This window comes from Montipora capricornis, chromosome 12 (genome assembly GCF_036669925.1).
Source record: "Montipora capricornis isolate CH-2021 chromosome 12, ASM3666992v2, whole genome shotgun sequence".
Lineage (NCBI taxonomy): Eukaryota > Metazoa > Cnidaria > Anthozoa > Scleractinia > Acroporidae > Montipora > Montipora capricornis.
The window spans coordinates 38,259,782-38,277,437 of record NC_090894.1 but is presented as its reverse complement, the minus strand read 5'-3'; the positions used below and the strand labels follow the sequence as shown (position 1 = coordinate 38,277,437).

At 39.8% G+C, this 17,656-nt stretch overlaps 2 protein-coding genes across 2 annotated transcripts; both read right to left on the bottom strand.

Moving 5' to 3' along the window:
* Positions 1-12,322: 12,322 nt before the first annotated feature.
* On the bottom strand, positions 12,323-13,294 carry LOC138025797 (probable DNA double-strand break repair Rad50 ATPase). Its single transcript, XM_068872958.1, has one exon. It carries the CDS (start codon positions 13,292-13,294, stop codon positions 12,323-12,325), a length of 972 nt encoding a protein of 323 aa, XP_068729059.1.
* A 683-nt stretch (positions 13,295-13,977) lies between these two features.
* LOC138025796 (uncharacterized) lies at positions 13,978-15,655 on the bottom strand. The gene is made up of 4 exons (XM_068872957.1): positions 15,503-15,655; positions 14,755-15,298; positions 14,560-14,705; positions 13,978-14,427 (listed from the first exon to the last, which is right to left on the bottom strand). Exons 1-4 carry the CDS (start codon positions 15,653-15,655, stop codon positions 13,978-13,980), a joined length of 1,293 nt encoding a protein of 430 aa, XP_068729058.1.
* Between the last annotated feature and the right edge of the window lie 2,001 nt (positions 15,656-17,656).

Below are 17,656 nucleotides of genomic sequence, written 5' to 3'. Positions count from 1 at the left end.
GTTTTATTGGAACATGAATGCAAACGCATTCTATATGAAAGACTTGGCACATACCCAGGCAACTTGGCAGTGGCTTATTAATTTTGTTTCCTAATTGTTTCTTTTTTGTTACGGATCCTGTGTGCACTTGACTCATGACATTCAGGTAATGTTTTCTTGCTACAATCAGTGGCAAAATTCTTGGGACACTCACCATTTAAAGTTGGTATTTTTACTGAGTTTGAAAAATTGCCCCCTCTCCCCGAACAATGTCGCCAATAGTGAACATACATTTCCTTGTCTATTTCAACATTGATTGGGGGGAGGGGGGGACTTTTATTTTGAAGCTTTCAGTGGAATTTTGACAGTTATGCTTAGTTTCTGACGTCTGAGAGGTTTTCAGGCCCATTCTGACACTAGCGTCCCAACTACTTTTGCCATTGATTGTCTGTTTCTGCTAACAAGGGTCAGTAAAGTGAGAGCTACTGTATGTAATCCATGGGCACTTCTATTGGCTGTGAACTTGTTCATAAAGTTTCTTAATGGTAGAAAACCATGTGCAACGTAAGTTAAACATTTTTTTGTCATGTACAACATGTACATTGTTGTTTCTTTTCGCAAACGTGCTTGTGGGGGATAATTTACGTGCTGTGGAGTTTTCAAGAAAATTCATGAATCACAAGCTCTAATGTAATGCATGTACTTTTAAGAAAATAAGGGCTACTAATGTCAACTTTACCTTGAAGGAGTTGGTTAAAGAGAGTGGACTGAATATGACAATGGCAAGTAAGGGAACATTTTACCGATTTCTTCTTGAGCGTGGCTATCATTTTCTTCAGGCCAGACAAAAAGGGCTAGTGACTGCTAAGGATCGTAAGAAACGTATAAAATACGCCAAGGAAATGAAACCCGATTTGTTAGAGTATCCTAACTTTTGGAAAGAAGATATTGCATTTTACTTGGACGCAGTTTCTTTCATTCACAAAGGAAATCCCATGAGTGACCGAAGCTCACCAAAGGCAAGAGTTTGGCGAAAGAAAGGTGAGGGACTTCAGGTAACTGCAGGAGGACGGAGACTTCATATACTGGTGGCAATTGCATATGGAAAAGGCGTTATTTTGAAGGAAATCTACGAGAAAATGAATGCTGTTTTTTTTTCTCAGTTTATAAAAGACAATTTTAATTCATGCTTTACTCAAGCCGGACCAAAAAGAAATGGAAGACGTTTATTTTTAATGGATAACAATCCCTCGCAAAACAGCAAAGCTTCAGTTAGAACTATGGAACAGATAGAAGCTGAACACCATAAAATTCCGCCTCGCTCACCAGATCTCAATGCTATTGAAAATATTTTTCATGTTGTTAAAAACAGTTTAGCTGAGGAAGCAGTATCGTGCCAAATAAGAAAAGAAACATTTGAAGATTTCAAAAACAGAGTACTTGATATGTTTGCTAGAATTGAGGTCAAGTTGAAAGACAAAACTGTAGAGAGCATGCCAAAACGTATTGAAGCTGTATTGGGTTCCAAGGGGTACAGAACAAAGTACTAGAGTGACTATTTCAATATTGTAAACTGTAGCAATGAACGGACAATACACCTTTGTCACGCTTCCTCCATATTGGATTCAAAACGAGGCTAGCCGTGCATGAGTAGCTATGCAAAATGGCGACTGCAACTCCTGAATCCTCGTGCTGGAGCAAATCCTTGAAAAATTTACCCGAACTAAGCTTACGATTTGTCGATGAATGGACAAAACAAGAGGCAAAAGTACTGAAGAAAGTGTTGATTCGGGGCTATAGTAATTTTTGTGAAGGATATATATTCGACGTGGAAGGTTTGTATCGGCAAAACGTGGCCTTCTCTAAAGTCTCTGTAGGGTTTTGTTTGTGATGTTTTTTTTTTTTGTAATTTATTTAACATAAAAGAAGTTTACATTGCACAAGATACATATATATATATAAGAAGAAAAGAAAAGAAATACAAATAATGATCTGACATGCACGAGAACTGAGTGATTAATCAAAGAGGGCAAATAAAGTAAATTAAATCATGTAAATTTCTCAACCTTGTATTTAAAATTAATCTTATTAAAAAATTCAGATAAAATAATCGAGCTCTCTTTTAGCTTGTTTGAATAAATGTAATACATCATGTATAAGAAAGTATAGTTAAACTTTCTCACAGCCTCATGCCCAGCAAGGCATTGCTTAAACAAGCCAAACACTATTTCCTTAGGTTCTGGATTGAAACTGGTATTGTTGGTGGCATTAAAACACCCCACCACTTGACGAGTAAAAGACGAGGTAAATTGGCAGTCAAGAAAAGTGTGGTCTATGGAATCTGATTCACCGCAATACAAGCAGTCACTTTCACTTTTAATTCCAAATCTTTTCAATTCCTTTTTGGTCACTACAACTCGGTGAAGAAGTTTAAATTTAAATTCTCTTAACTTAGTTTCCTTACATGTTTTATATGACATCTTAGAACATTCTCCCCATGAAGCACTGTCAATTGGAAGTATTTTACTCCAACGCTGTAAGCCAGCTGGAGTTGACTGGTGTAGTTCAAAATTCAAGAGCCGATAAAAATCTCGACATTTTAAGAGCACCTGTGTGCAAAAATCGAGCAAAATCGAAATTTCGCGGCCACAGTCAAAAAATCGTTTTCGCTCATATCTTGTCCATAGTAAGGTGTTAGCAAGTAACTAAACGTGGTGTAGTTTGTTTTTGAAAGGACCGCTTCGATTAGGAGAAAATCGACAAAATCAGTTTTCAAGGTCGGTGACTTGAAAACAATCAAAAATTGAGGCAAAATTAGGCCTTGTCAAAAGTTCGCTCGCAAGCCAAAAGGAAGCAAGCGCGGTAAAATATTCACTACTAAATCAATTTGTAAAGGGTTTTACTGCTAGTCTGGTGGTGATTTCTTATCTTAGCGATAATCTGGAAGATAAACAATTTTATTTTAGTTTGGATACTTTTTCAACTGACCGAAGTTTAGATTTAGGCTGTAAGTTGCGTTTTAAATTATAGGCATGTGCTACACCTTGGTTTTACCTGAACCGAGTTCCGGACAAATGCAGAATACCATCGATATTATCAGGTCATAGTAAGGACGTGAGCAAAAAGCCAAAAGTGGATAGAGGTCTAAGCAAAGCAGGTTCACAAACAGTGCTACAACAGAGTGGGATATTTCTTCCTGTTGGGTCAGGTTTGTATCCCTTTTGTAACTCTAAAAAATAAAGGAACTAACGCTAATGTACTTCTTCAAAAAAAGTGACTTAAAAAAAAAACGTCTTTACAAAGGAAAATAATTTAGCTGAAATAAATCAAATTAATTTCATTTTATCTGCAGAATTCATTTTCACTGATTTTTTTTTAAAAAGGCGTCAATACACCTGTTCGGTTTTAAACTTCGGGCAATGTCAAAAAAATAATGTTCAAGAAATCGTTTTGTTTTTTTTTTACTTGAATGTGCAATCCTAATTAAAATAGCGTGCTTACTGATATTTGTAATCTCTTAGGGGTATGCCCTAACTGCAGAAAAATGTTGGCTGAGAACTGGAAACCTGACACAGAAACTGCAGAAGTTGCGTTTGACGATTGCGAAGTAACATTTCAAATGGCAGAGATGTCTTTGGTAGGATAATCTTTCTTGACCTACAAATAATTGTCACACAGACGGAACAATGTAGATACATGAGAGACGTCGAAAGTTGTGTTGAAGTCAGGGAAAAAAGGAAGCGAGGGTTGTTAAGTATCTCTCTTCCCTTCCACCCCTTTATGCATTTGGCACACAGGCTTACTAGTAACTGTCTCCAAGTCACTTTTTCCTAGGAAAGGGGTTGAGCAGCCTCGTTCCCAATCCCTCACAAAGATGGACCCTGATGGGAACAAGGTTCTTTTTTGCATTTACAGAATACATGGAAACTATTGTCGATTGCGTAAGCAAATAGCGGCACTTTCAACCTCTTCCTCATCCTGCCAGCAGTACTCAAGAAAGACTCTGCAAGAATCAAGTAAGATCTTTGTTGAGCATGCGCGGAATGTTGCTAGGATTTCGTTTCGAATCCAGGCCTAAAAGCCGTGCGCTGGCAACAGCGGGCTCAGTTATGACGATCGGTTTATGAAAAAACAGTTACGGTTAGTTTTACAAGAGAAAACAAGACTGATTAGTCCAGACGTTTGGGCTGTGGTGACTTCAAAGGTTTGACGGGATTTAGGCAGACCTTCCTTGTCTCCTTCTCGATCAAGAAGGCAAAAGGAGGCTCTGTTCGCAGGGTGCCCCTACCTCCCCCGCTCATTTTATAATTTCAACACAAGCTAATCTGTATTATAATCAAAACAACTCTGACTCTCGAAGACTTATCACTTTATGATACCTCCAATTTTCACATGCCAAGTGCGTATATAAAGTATATGATATGCATAGCGAATTGTATCTTTCATTATGAAAAGAGGATTGAATTAATGCATTCTGCTTTTTTGTTTGATTGATCACTTGATCTATATTATTATCTGTACTTAATCTACAAGACTAACATGTCTTTTTATAATGTGGGTCAACAGTCTAATCAATCAATCCATCAATTCGTGTGCAGGATCAAACAAGTGACACAGTAGGTCAAGTGGCAGAAAGCACACCATCGTCCTTACCCTACCTTGGACTACAGACTCCAGCAACAAGTATCTACTCGCCAAACGAGGCAAGTGAACATGACAAACGGGAGTGTAAACCACTTGAAATGCTAAACACCTTTCTAGAAACCCGAGGCATAAGTCCGGTGCGATTTCCTTTGACGACGCAATGGGAGGAGGCTAGTGAACGAACGAGGCGTCGTCACTTACGCAAAGCAAATCAAGCAGTTGATGCTGTACTATAAGAAGTAGCACCAAATCAGAGTGGACAGCTTTGGAAATCACTTGTTGCATCCAAATCTTCCGATGAAAACCCTAGTGGTAACGAGCGTGAGCCTGTAGATGAAGTGCTTATGGAGGCGTTGGCTGAGTGCTACAGGAATACGAGTAACTGGCAAACCAGGAGACAAGTATTGTCTATAATGGCAGACAAGGTTTCGTTCAAGACACTTAAGAAATGGATTCCCAATCTGACTAGGTATCAATTCAGTGAAGCAAGGAAGCATATCCTGGTCGAGGGTAGAGGTGTAGCACTATCACTGCAGTCATCCCAGACACGAATGGCGGTATCCCAAACACAACTTGATCATTTCTTGGACTTTATAACGAGCACCCATGTCATTCAGGATCTTCCCTTCGGGCAGAAATCAATAAAACTGTCAACAAAGGAAGTCATCACAGTGCCTAATGTTATTCGTATGATGGTGCCAGAGTCCATTGTCAAGCAGTACTTGGCTTATTCAAGTGAAAGTGGCTTCACAACACTGAGCCGAAGTACACTCTTGAGAATTCTCAATGTCTGTTCTGCCTCTGTGAGGAAGTCTCTACAGGGTCTACATTATATAAGTTGTGCTGGTAGTCAAGCCTTCGACGATCTCCATGACGTAGTAACTAGATTGGGTGATTCATTTATGGGAATGACTTGGGCAAGGAAACAAAAGGAGCGGCTTAAGTCCGCAAAGCGTTATCTAAAGGGCGACTTTAAGGTAAACTTCAAATAACTTTAGTCTGTGTATATAAGAAACATCGCAATAAATCTAGACTTCACAATTAACAAGCTGAAGCTAGCGATTGTGCCAGTCAAAGATACCAAAAATGTCTTTGACTCACGTTCCCAAGATTCTCTGGAGAACGAGCAGGACAGGATTTTGGTGATGATTAAAGCAGCAATGTTTTTATGTGCTTAATTGGTGCTAGTTGAAAAAGCTTGCTCGAGCAGACTTTCACTTTAGCTTAATGCGATTTGTCGTTCCTACGCAGTTTCAATTTAGAGAAATGTTAAAATAGCCTAGTGAAATAAAACGGTGGGCAGAACCAGTTGAGGTGATCATTTGGTTAAAAAAAGTCGAGTTGCATTTTTGCTTAATGTTAATACTTCAATTGCGCAGAACTTTAAGGTGATTCCCTAGTATTAAAAAAAGAACTGAACATAACATGCATGGATTTGTGGAGTGGAAGTTACCGTGCTCATTTTAACTGTAACATGCTGACGAATATGAATATTTAGGCAAATGAACTGTGCGCATGACAAAAGTCAACAAGTAAGCACGCTTCTTTTCAATAAAGCTGGCGATAGTGCACAGAATTTTACTTTGTTCAACCTACGGCTAACGAAAAATGCTGTTGGAAAGACCGGTAAGGGGCACTTTGCTCGTTTTTGAGGTAGAGCTTCGAAAGGGCTCATCACCAGGATTCCTTCCGTCTTTAAGCGAGGACTGGGGCGAGCTTCAAAATGGCAAGAACGTGGAAGGTGGATGAAAACCTTGGAAAAACTTTAATGGATTTCTTTTCTCTTCGATCGAATCAAGGTGCATGTTTCTAAGCAATCCAACATTCCAGATCATTGCAGAGCTTATGCACTAAGCGACCCTAGGGACAAGGATTATCAGATCATTTGCCCACACAATCATCTAGAAACCTGTGATCGCTGTTACCTACTTTCTTCACTTCTTGCTGAAATACAAGACGCAATCGAAAAGATGTCTGATAGCAACGTCTCTAGTGACGTGGTAGAAGAGGTGAACTTCATTGAAGGGCAAGCTAAGCAAAACATCTGGGCTTGGAAAGCTCACCTACTTCGCTGTGTGAATCAGGATGGAGCCCGAATAGAGGTGATTGATGCTCTCGATGAAAATTCTGTACTCCTGGTTCAGAAGTTCTTGCCAAGAAAGTTTAGAGAAAGCCAAAGTGATTGGTTTGCGAAGCGGGGTATGTCTTGGCACATTACTGTAGCTACTCGACTAGCCGAAAATCACGAATTGGAGATGATCACATTTGTGCATGTTTACCAGACCTGCAACCAAGACAGCTGTGCGGTGCTTTCCATTATGAAGGATGTTATTGGAAAGTTAAAGTCGCAGCTGCCTCATCTGAAAACTGTCTTTTACAGACAGGACAATGCCGGCTGTTACCACTGCGGGACTACGATAGTGGGGGCCAGCTTTACAGGCTGCGCTAGTGGAGTGACTGTGAAACGCTTGGACTTTTCAGACGCACAGAGCGGTAAAGGCCCGTGTGATAGGAAGGCGGCTTCAATTAAGTCACACATGAAAATCTACGTTAATCAAGGGTCTAACATCGAGACTGCCAAGGAAATGGTAGACGCTATCCAGTCATCGGGAGGTGTTCCTGGAGTTGACGTTTCATGCATCCCAGCACAAGACCCAGCACCGTCCTTGAATGTAAAGATTGCAGGAGTGAGTTTGATTTCCAACAATGTATACAACGGAAGCCTGACCGTCTGGAGAGCGTATGGAATAGGGCCTGGTAAGTGCATACGCCTCAAGGACCTCGGTATTCCACAGTTGGTGCAGATTCCAGATCTCGTGAGATGTGATGAGGGTACAGCCACAACAATGCCGAATGCACACTTTATTAAAGTTAAATCCAGGCGTCAACCTTGCTCAGATAATTCCCAGCAATGCTCAGATACCGAAGAAGAGACTGTGACTGAGATGTCACCCGCTGTTCATATATTTTCCTGTCCCGAGGAAGGATGCATGAAAGTTTATCAAAGATTTTCTTCTTTACAGCACCATCTGGACCTCGGAAAACACGAATGTGCTTTGGAGCATGAAACACTCCTTGACAGAGCAGCGCTTGGTTACGCAGAGAGGCTACAAGGTCAGTCTGGTAGTGTACCACAGATTGAACAAGTGAGAAAGCAGCTTAACTTCTCGAATCAGCCTTTTTTACCAATGGGTTGGGCCCTTAAGTCTAGTCACGTAAAGTGGACACGATTCACAGAGAAGCAGAGAGACTACTTATCCAGTAAATTTCGTATTGGCGAGTCAACCGGCCAGAAAGCAGATGCAGCCTCGGTATCCAAGTCAATGACGGCTAGAGACAGTAATGGAAACCGCCTTTTTAGCAGTTCTGAATTTCTGACCAGTCAGCAAGTTTCAAGTTTCTTTTCAAGACTGTCCTCAAAGCGCAAACTTGAAGATGACGAAATGACGGAAAGCGACTTTGAAGAAAACCAGAACGTTGAAAATGAGAAAGCCTTTGACGAGTTGAGAAGTGAAGTTCTTCAAGAGGTTGCCCTTACTCATCCAATATGCTCTGACAGGTATAACATCTGCGAACTAATTGCAAATTCAAAGCTATCAATCTTTGCAATTCAAATGCGTAAGGATATCTGTGAGCACTTTGATATACCAATAACGGACATCAAAGTAAAGAGAAAAGCCCCTTACATTGACAAGCTGATCGCCTTTGGAAAAAACTGCACTTATCAGAAATAATTATGATCGGTTTTGGTTAAAAAGGTATTGTAACAGCATTTGCGGGGGAAACCTGGAAGGCTTGCATATGAAGAAAGAAGCACGAACTTGACTTGGTATAGTGGCCATACATTCAGCGAGCAATGACCCAGTTGTGAGCAGTGAAAACCTGACTCATTCAAAGTGTTTTTGTTGTGGACAGTTTATTTTTGTCTTTAATGGTACTGTGATATCGAAGACTTTGCAATGTAGAACACTGAACTTACAATAGCAAGATCTTTGACGATTGACAAACAGTCTTATTTTAAGAAATATTACAAGTTTTGGCTTCGTTTTCGCGCATCTGTTTCCCTACCAGTCAGTGTAAAACGCAGACTGTGGACCGCGGACGGCAGACTGCGGACCAGGGGTAAAATGCAGACTGTATGTAAAATGCAGACTGCAGAGTAAAACGCAGGCTGTGGTAAAATGCAGACCGAGCGTAAACTGTAGTCGTGGAAGGGTTTAAGGGAAAAAAAAATCCCGCAAATACATGTAAACGAACACTTACTTGACGACATCTGCTTTCACAAATCCATTCCTTTCTTCTCTGGAATGTCGTCGACGACCCGAAAACATAATAGCAATCTTGAACCTTTTTTTTCGTCCGAGAGACTTCACGCTTCAACTTTAGATGCGAAGTTTTCGATATACGTGACCAGGGACCGTGAACTGGTACAACACCAAGATGTTTACGCTTAAATGAAAGCTGCTGACCCAAAATACTGTGCAGGAAGAAATATGGCGACAAAAAAGGTAGTAAATCATTCCAACAACAAAGAAAGATGTTCTGCAGGAAATTTGGATGACCTGCTATGAAAGTATTGCAAATCAAGGTACGCAGACTTAAGCTGTTCGGATGTTCATTGAAACCTCTGGCGAATGGGCAATGCACTTCGACTAGGAAGCGAACTGTGTAACTGATACCGGCTAGCTATTTCACCGATTTGGAGAAGAAGGAGTACAAATGTTTAAAAGTCTACAGTCTTTATTCTGCATTTTGCACCCAGCCTGCGTTTTACTCTCAGTCTGCATTTTACCCTTGGTCTGCAGTCTGCAGTCCGCAGTCTACGTTTTACACTGACCGGTTTCCCTACCCCCTCCAGGTGCGAATGATTTTGATCTGTCACGCAACACTAAAAGGGGTAAAGCATGAAGAGGACACCTGTCTAGCAGTTATTAAGAGGGGTCTATCAAAATTTCAGCTGTTTTAAGGCCTAGGATTTTTCAAGTGCAAGGAGTATTAAGGTAGGATAAAGAAAGATATGCTGAGTTCAGTCAGAGGTTTTGAAGTAATTCTCTTGTTTTCCCGAGTTTGTGGGTTGCCAGCCGATCCGGCACAGAGTGATCAGTTGAGAATAACACCAAATGAGGTATAAAAAGTGGCTTAAAGTTACTCAGAAAAGAAGAACACTCTGGGGTAATAAATATTCTAATACAACAAACCGACGGTCATGAAAAAGTTTCATATTTCAGGGGAAATTTATTCAACTTCAGAAGGTTCGTTTGAAGTACAAATTAAATTACCCAAGCCATTTCTTACATATGTTTTAGTACAATGTTTAAATAGCGTATAGCTTGAGTTTCAGGTAAAACCAAGGTGTAGCACATGCCTAAAATTTAAAACGCAACTTTCAGCCTAAATTTAAAACACGGTCAGTTGAAAAAGAACCCAAACAAAATTAAAATTGTTTATCTTCCAGATTATCGCTAAGATAAGAAATCACCACCAAACTAGCAGTAAAACCCTAAACAAATTGATTTATCGGTGAATATTTTACCCCACTTGCTTCCTTTCGGCGTGCGAGCGAAGTTTTGAGAACGCCTCATTTTGCCTCAAAATTTGGTTGTTTCAAGTCGCCGACCTCGAAAACTGATTTTGTCGATTTTCTCCTAATTGAAGCGGTCTTTTCAAAAACAAACTACACCACATTTAGTTACTTGCTAATACCTTACTATGAACAAGATATGAGCGAATTTTAATTTTTGACCGTGGCCGCCGTTTGCTCGATATTTACAGACATCTGCTCTTAATTTCTCTAAATTTAACACTATGTTCTCATCTAGCATAAAAGATGGGGCCCCTTGGACAAAACCCTCCACGCTCGTGTTATCCATCTCTCCCACTTTTTTAGACATAGAGCTTGGTATTGCGCTTAAAACTTGATAATACTCCACAAAATTTGATTTACAATTATACTTCGAAAGAAATTCTTGAAAGGTAAGGTAGCGGTCTGATTCATGAAACAGATTATTAACAGAAACAACACCTTTCAAAAACCACTCCTCAAGAAAAAAAAGGTTTACCATCTATTAGAATATCCTGGTTGTTAAACAGGAGATTTTCTTTGCTATAATTATAATTATAAAGAGATTTCAGTTCGGAGAAGAAAGAAAGAGCGTCCCTATAAAATTTTGGTAGGCCTACTAAGTATTTAGTATGGTAGTTACACCTTAAGAGGAAGCGAAGACTACCACATTTTCAAAAGAAATGCTCAGGAACAGTTTTCCAATTGCTTTTAGTATTTTGTAACAGCCTGGGTATCCATGCTAACCTTAATGACTTGAACATTACATCAACATCTATCATTCGCAAGCCGCCTTTGTCATATTCTTGATACATAGCATCCCGTTTAATTTTATCTCTTTTATTTTTCCAAAGAAATTTAAAGAGTCTACTTGTTACATTAGCAGGAATATCTGTAGGAACGTTAACTATAGATGCTGAATATATCAAAGACGACAAACCTAGGGATTTTGCAATTAATACCTTGCCATATAGTGTCAAAGCTCTAGAATTCCAAATATCAAGTTTAGACTGCATTTTCTGTATTTTAAGTTTAAAGTTAAGTTGGTCATTTCCTTTCACGTTATAAGATACATAAATTTTTTAGTCGGTTCTCACACCCATTTCATCTCCAGAGGTCTTGTTTTATTGTTTGACCATCTTCCAAGCCACATTGCCTTTGTTTTACCAAATTAAGGTGCAACCCTGAAAATTTACTGAAAATATTAACTTTGTTAAGAACTGCACTGACTGAGTCAAGGTCACGACAAAATAGATTGGTGTCAACCGCGAACTGGGTCAGCTTGATTTCATTTCCAAAGATAACTATTCCTTTTATATTTGTATCTTGTCGAATATTGTTAGACAGAATTTCGACAGTCAAAATAAATAAATATGGTGAAAGAGGGCACCCTTGCCTCACTCCTCTTAAAGGCTTAAACCAACTTGTCAAATATCCATTGTTCATAACTGCACTCTCTATATCCTTGTAAAACAATTGAATCGACTTAACAATTCCCTCACCGAAATTATACCCCTCTAAAGCTGACTGGATACAGGACCACTCAAGGGAATCAAAAGCTTTCTGAAAGTCTACTGAGATGAGAACCCCTGTACTATTTAGTTTTTTTGTTTGTTCCATAATGTCACTTATCAGTCTGATGTTCTCTCCAATATACCTTCCTTTAACGAATCCAGTTTGATCTGAATGGACAAGTTTGTTTAGGATTGGTTCAATTCTCTTCGCTATAGCTTTAGATGCAATTTTGTAATCAACATTCAATAATGTTATTGGTCTCCAGTTATATAAATGTGTTAATGACTCATCCCCTTTGGGTAATAGAGTGATCACACCTCTGCGCTGAGATACTGACAGTTGCCCAATATCGTAGGCTGCATTAAGGCCTTCAACAAGATCATACCCCACCAAATCAAAGAAGTGTTTATAAAATTCCGCCATAAATCCATCTTCACCGGGTGATTTTTCATTTGGTAAGCTTTCTAATATCTTCTGACACTCTTCAAATGTCAGGTAACCTTCTAAAGACACCTTTTCCTCGTCTGAAAGTTTTAGCATTTCTACATTCTGTGTAAACTTATTAAAACTTTCCTGTGGATGATCCGGTAATATTTTGGATTGATAAAGATCACTATAATATTGTTAAATTTTCGCCAAAATTTCCTTATTATCCTTTATGGATGCGCCCTCCTCGGTTTCAATTTCATTAATGACCTTTCGGTTGTAATTCCTTTTTTCTACGTTGAAAAAATACTTGGTCGCTTTCTCTCGGTTTTCAACCCAGTTACACTTAGCTCTAAATATAGTCGCTTTACTTTTCACTTCATAGATTAGTTTAAGTTCATTCTTAAGTTCGTCATATTCATTTAGTTCTTGATCCACGTTATTTAAATCAGCGCTATGACATATTTTTTTATCCAACTTATCCAATCGCTCCTTTATTTCTCTTTCATGTTTTCTAACCAAACTCGCCTTTCCTTTGGCAAAGGAGATTGTAACATTCCGGATTTCCATGTTGAGCATTTCCCAGAAAAGTCGCTTATCTTTAACATAAGAGAGTTTTTCGCAGAACATTGGGTGGAATTCACGAATCTTAGCGCTATACTCAGCTTCATCTGTTGACACGTACGCCAATTCCTGTATTCCATAAATTTCCCGGGAGGACTTTCTACTGTACTGCTCTAGTTCATCCAGCTCCACCCACATTCTAGATGTATCATCTTGTTCCTCCTTTAAGTTTTTCCTCGTTTGATGAAGTTCAGTCCTAAGTGTTTGATTTTCACTTATGACCTTCGCAAGCTTTGTCTTAAGTTGCTCAATGTCGCGGCCATGTGACTGAAAAGTCGCTCTAAATTGCGAGAGCTCTTCTCTAAGATTAGCATTGTCTTGCAATATTGCTGCCACAGAGCTTTCCAGATTAACTAAAATATCTCGCAATTGCAATAGGGTTGGTTCTTCTTGAAAGGACGCATCACAAGTTGCGGTTTCACCTTCTGCCATATTTCCTTCGATTTTCTGAGATGGAGAAGACTGACTGTTCAGTTTTTTCACGTCCCTCGGCGATTCTTCCAAGGACCCACGGTCTCCCCTTTTATTGTTTCTAGTTTTTGTCATTTAATTCGACTCTTGAACATCCCAACAAACGCGATGGAGGGAGGGGAAAATGTCCTACTCAAAAAACACGTCTGTTTCAACAGACACCCCGCGCATGCTCGTTGTTGGTGATGTTTGTAATAGCACACACTATCCATTTTCACAGTAGAATCTTGCGGCAACAACGAAGCCATCATCAAGGCTCGGAGTTACAAATCTCAAAGGAAAAACGATGAACCTTGGAAATTACAGGTACGGTAGTGAAATTAGCGTCTATGTTACTTATCAAGTTTTATGTGAAAAATGACTTGGACACTGAATGTCGTACTTATCCCGTTTAAATGCAGTTTATCATGCAGGTCACATTAGCAGTGGCCTCTGCAACCAAGGTACTCTCAGCTCGATGTGAATGTGAAGCAGGCATGGGCAAATGCAATCACGTAATAGGTTTACTTTATCTTCTGGCCCACTTTCAGGCACTTGGTCTTAAGACTGTCCCTCCTGCCATTTCCAAAACGTCTTTACCTCAAACGTGGAACATACCAAACAGATCTCAAGGAATAAATCCAGGGGAGGTGCAAGATGTTACAATACAAAGAGTAAAAATGCCCACTTCATCTTCAAAGTGGTCAGATGGAATTCATTCCAACCTCTATAATCCTATTCCTAATGTGATAGGGGACTTTGAATACTGATTTTTAATCTCAGAATAGTAGCCCTTTCAGATTTGTTAGAAAGCAGCAAACACTCCAAACCTGATTTATTGAACCACCTAACACAAGAGGCTGAACTCTGTCAAAGAAATGGTATTCCTTGACCCTGCGTATGGCTCTCGCAACATGTATCCGGAGTCTGGCAATTTCTTGAGTGTTAGAAACCTCTGCTGCTGTGAACTGCTTACCTCCAGAAACATTACAACCCTTACTTTTTCCTAAGAATGGAGGAATCATCAATGTTGCATTTACTTTTTTGAGAAGGTCTTCAATCAAAAACCCCTTATCTGCCATTACCACAGCCCCTTCTTCCAACAAGTTAAGAATTCCACTTTGACGAGTAATCTCTTTATCCGACACACTTCCCTGGAACAGAGAACTAACAAAGGTAACTGACCCATTTGGGGAAATACCTACTAAGCCTTTATAAGTGGTGTAACTCTAATAAGAGGAATAAAATTCAGAATTAAGAACTTTGGAACTCGGGGTCTGTACCTTAATCTCTGTGCAGTCCAAAATAACACAGGTATTTGGGTATGTTAGCTTGAAACAATCAGGCAAGCTGGCCTTTACCTGAACCTTTGTGGGCCAAATGGGAATCTGACCAAGCATGAAGTAAAGAAAATTAGCCCATGTCAAAAACACTCTACGAACTGTACTGGGACTGACTTTAAATCTCACAGCCAGGTCTTCAATAGGAAAACCTTGCTTAACACGCACTAGAAATTAAAAAAAACTGGTCAATAAGTGGCAACATACACTTTGTACTGGAGTCACCAGTTTTGCCTTGAAAATCAACTGGGGGAGTACCACTACGCTGAACTTGAGACCACGTGCTCATGTTCTTTGCAGATGGCTCCAACCAAATGAACACAGATTTCAATAGTTCATAAGAGCTGAATCCTGTGTAAAACTGGATTTGCTTGGGGTTATTGGAAAATCTCTCTAATCCAAATTTGTCCAGAGACATGACAGTAATCTTTTCTGACGTAACAGCAATTATCTCCTCAAGTTCTGCTATCCGATTACAAAGAGCTCCTTCTTTGCTTGGTTCTACCAGTGATGGTAGTAGGGAAGCAGATCCAGCCATGTCATCACTGACCTCTACGTCTTTGCTTAAGGGCGACGGCGTGTCACATCGAAGCCTTTTTCTTCGCTGATATAAATTCTCTGATCGCTCTTGTTTAGGTTTAACCCATGCAAATATTGATGGAACCACTTGCTTCTTTAACCGTTTCTTTCCAGCCAATGTTTTTTCAATTTCGTCTGGTTTAACGTGTTCTGAACACACTAGTGTAGAGTCCTTTTGTATCTGTATACAAAGGGAACAAACAATGACAAACAGATCGAAACACTTTAAGGTCTTTACACTCGCTAGCAATGGATTCAATGAAGTCAATAAGCTCAATGGAGCGCTTAAACAAATGGCACTGAGACGTGTACGTTCTGCGTCCTTGGCATGGCAGTGATGACAAAGACAGTTCGTAAATGTGAACTTTATCTCTACGATACATACCTTGAAAAGTGGACTTTCGTCACGTCGAATGGCTATTATCCATGCCTGTCGTAGTTTCTTTTCTGTTGGAAAGTTGAAAAACCTTAAATCTTTATGGCTTTTCTTGCGCCCATCGTTGTTGCAGTGTGGCACACAGCAATGGTATTGCGCCATCTCGGAAATGATGCACGGCTAGCCTCATGTTGAATCCAAGATGGTGGAAGCGTGACAAAGGTGTATGTCAACAATAATAAAATATGTGTACAAGAAAGCTGAAGGGAGTTTTTTCAGTACACTGAAATTGGTTAATTAGATAACATGTAATAGCTGGTTTACATTTCATTAGCCAGCAACAGTTCTCGTTAAAATAATGAACAGTGTCACGAGCTGTTATTGTTCGTATTTCCTAAATGGTTCGCATTATACTTATGCCATGCAAGGCACGTAATTATCAATCACTATTTTCTCAAAATTATGTTTCAAGTTCACATGTTTTGCATTTGAAGGTGAATTTTCAACAGTACTCACTCCCGTTCTAACGAAATAATATAAAGCATTATTTACTTTACCCTAAAGGTTGCCGAGTACTGTTGAAAAACCACTTTGAAGTTGCCACTTTTAAGAAAAGGTATAAAAATCAATAAAATGTTACATTTTGATTACATATTTACTTTCTCGGTTCCAATACATCAGATAAGTTTAGGTAGACAAGCCGTTTTCAACCGAGTAGTGTGACTTTGACGTCACAACCTCAACCGTCTCTTGTAAACAAAGGGAGATCGCACAAAGATGAACACCAATTACTTGCTTGTCAAAATAAATCTGGCAAAGCAGCCTACACAAGGAACTAAATTCTCCTGCTCACTCTGAGGTATCTGTCGCCAGAAATGGAACAGACGCCAACAAACTTCCATCATCTGTGTGTTCACGCGATCAATGATTGCCCCTTTAACAAGCGCAAGTGGAGCATCGGCAGTAGCAAAGAAAGGAGTATCTTTGCTTAAGTCGATGTCCTGTTTACAAAATGTTTTAGGGGCAGGAAGATGCACGATGTCACCCTCGAGCGCTTGAAGAAAGTCTGCCCAAGCTATTATTGCTGAATTCCAACGAAAATCGTTGAGAAAAATCTCTGCATCCTGGGCCCCCATCCATGCAAACAAACCTGTTGCAGGATTGCAGAAAGCATAGAAAATCTTTAACGGAGATAAAATGAATGTTTTACCCGGGTTTGCTGTTCCGCAAATGTATACATTACGGTATTTTCCCCGACCTTCTTTTAGAGCAGTGTAAATTGCATTACAAAAGGCATTCACTACGATACCATGTGCGCCTAACAGCCTCTCAGCAGCAACAATCCATTTCCCCCCGCAACCCTCGCTACATTGCTGCTGCTGACATTCCTCCAATACGATACGTGTTTTCTTAGAAAGCGCAAACTTCTCCTCTGCTTGAGAGAATTCTAGGGCGAGTGACAAGGCCTCATCTACTACCCTGTTTCCTCTATTGGCAATGAATTCAGCTAACTCAGTCTTCCCTTCGCGTTGCTGTTGAACGGCTAGACATACAAGCTCTAATCGACATTTGATCTTTTTTTGTTGAATTAACTGAGTAATGTCATGAACCGTGAGACGTTTTCGAGGTGATTTTTTGTTCTTCTTTCGTCTTTCAGAGAGCTCCCATTTGGGGATACAGAACATTGCTTCATTTGGAATGTGATGATGAATCAGGTAATTTAAAATTGACCGGTATATGTAAATACAGCAAAAAATAAATACCTATTGCCAATCAGCAATATAAACAGTGAAATGGTTAAGTCACAATCAGGCCAAAGTGTCCCATATCATTCGAGCTTACCTCGGTACTCCCCCCTGGATGCCTGGATGGGATGCTGGTCCATCACAGGGTTTTCACCCAGCATTTACACCCTGGTGCAGATGTACAGTAGACAATATGAGAGTTGATCTGGAGTCCAGCACACCCCACACCCTGCACAGTAAAGAAATAAATCCTAATTCTAAATTGCATGTCACATTCTTCCATGTCCAGAATCCTGATTATGTCCAGCCAGACCTACACAAAGACTCCTGCAGTAGCATAAGAACTCGCTCTCAACATGAACAAATTGCTAGCAGAGATGTGATTGTGACCGAAGTGGACCAAAATCCCATATCCTGG

What these genes read in the sequence shown, in the direction of transcription:
- LOC138025796 (XM_068872957.1), bottom strand. Translation starts at nt 15,655, where the DNA reads ATGGCGCAATACCATTGCTGTGTGCCACACTGCAACAACGATGGGCGC. An exon ending in ACGAAAGTCCACTTTTCAAG is followed by an intron (nt 15,299 to 15,502) that starts GTATGTATCGTA and finishes CTTTGTATACAG; the next exon opens with ATACAAAAGGACTCTACACT. An exon ending in AGGCAAAACTGGTGACTCCA is followed by an intron (nt 14,706 to 14,754) that starts GTACAAAGTGTA and finishes TTTAATTTCTAG; the next exon opens with TGCGTGTTAAGCAAGGTTTT.
- LOC138025797 (XM_068872958.1), bottom strand. Translation starts at nt 13,294, where the DNA reads ATGACAAAAACTAGAAACAATAAAAGGGGAGACCGTGGGTCCTTGGAA.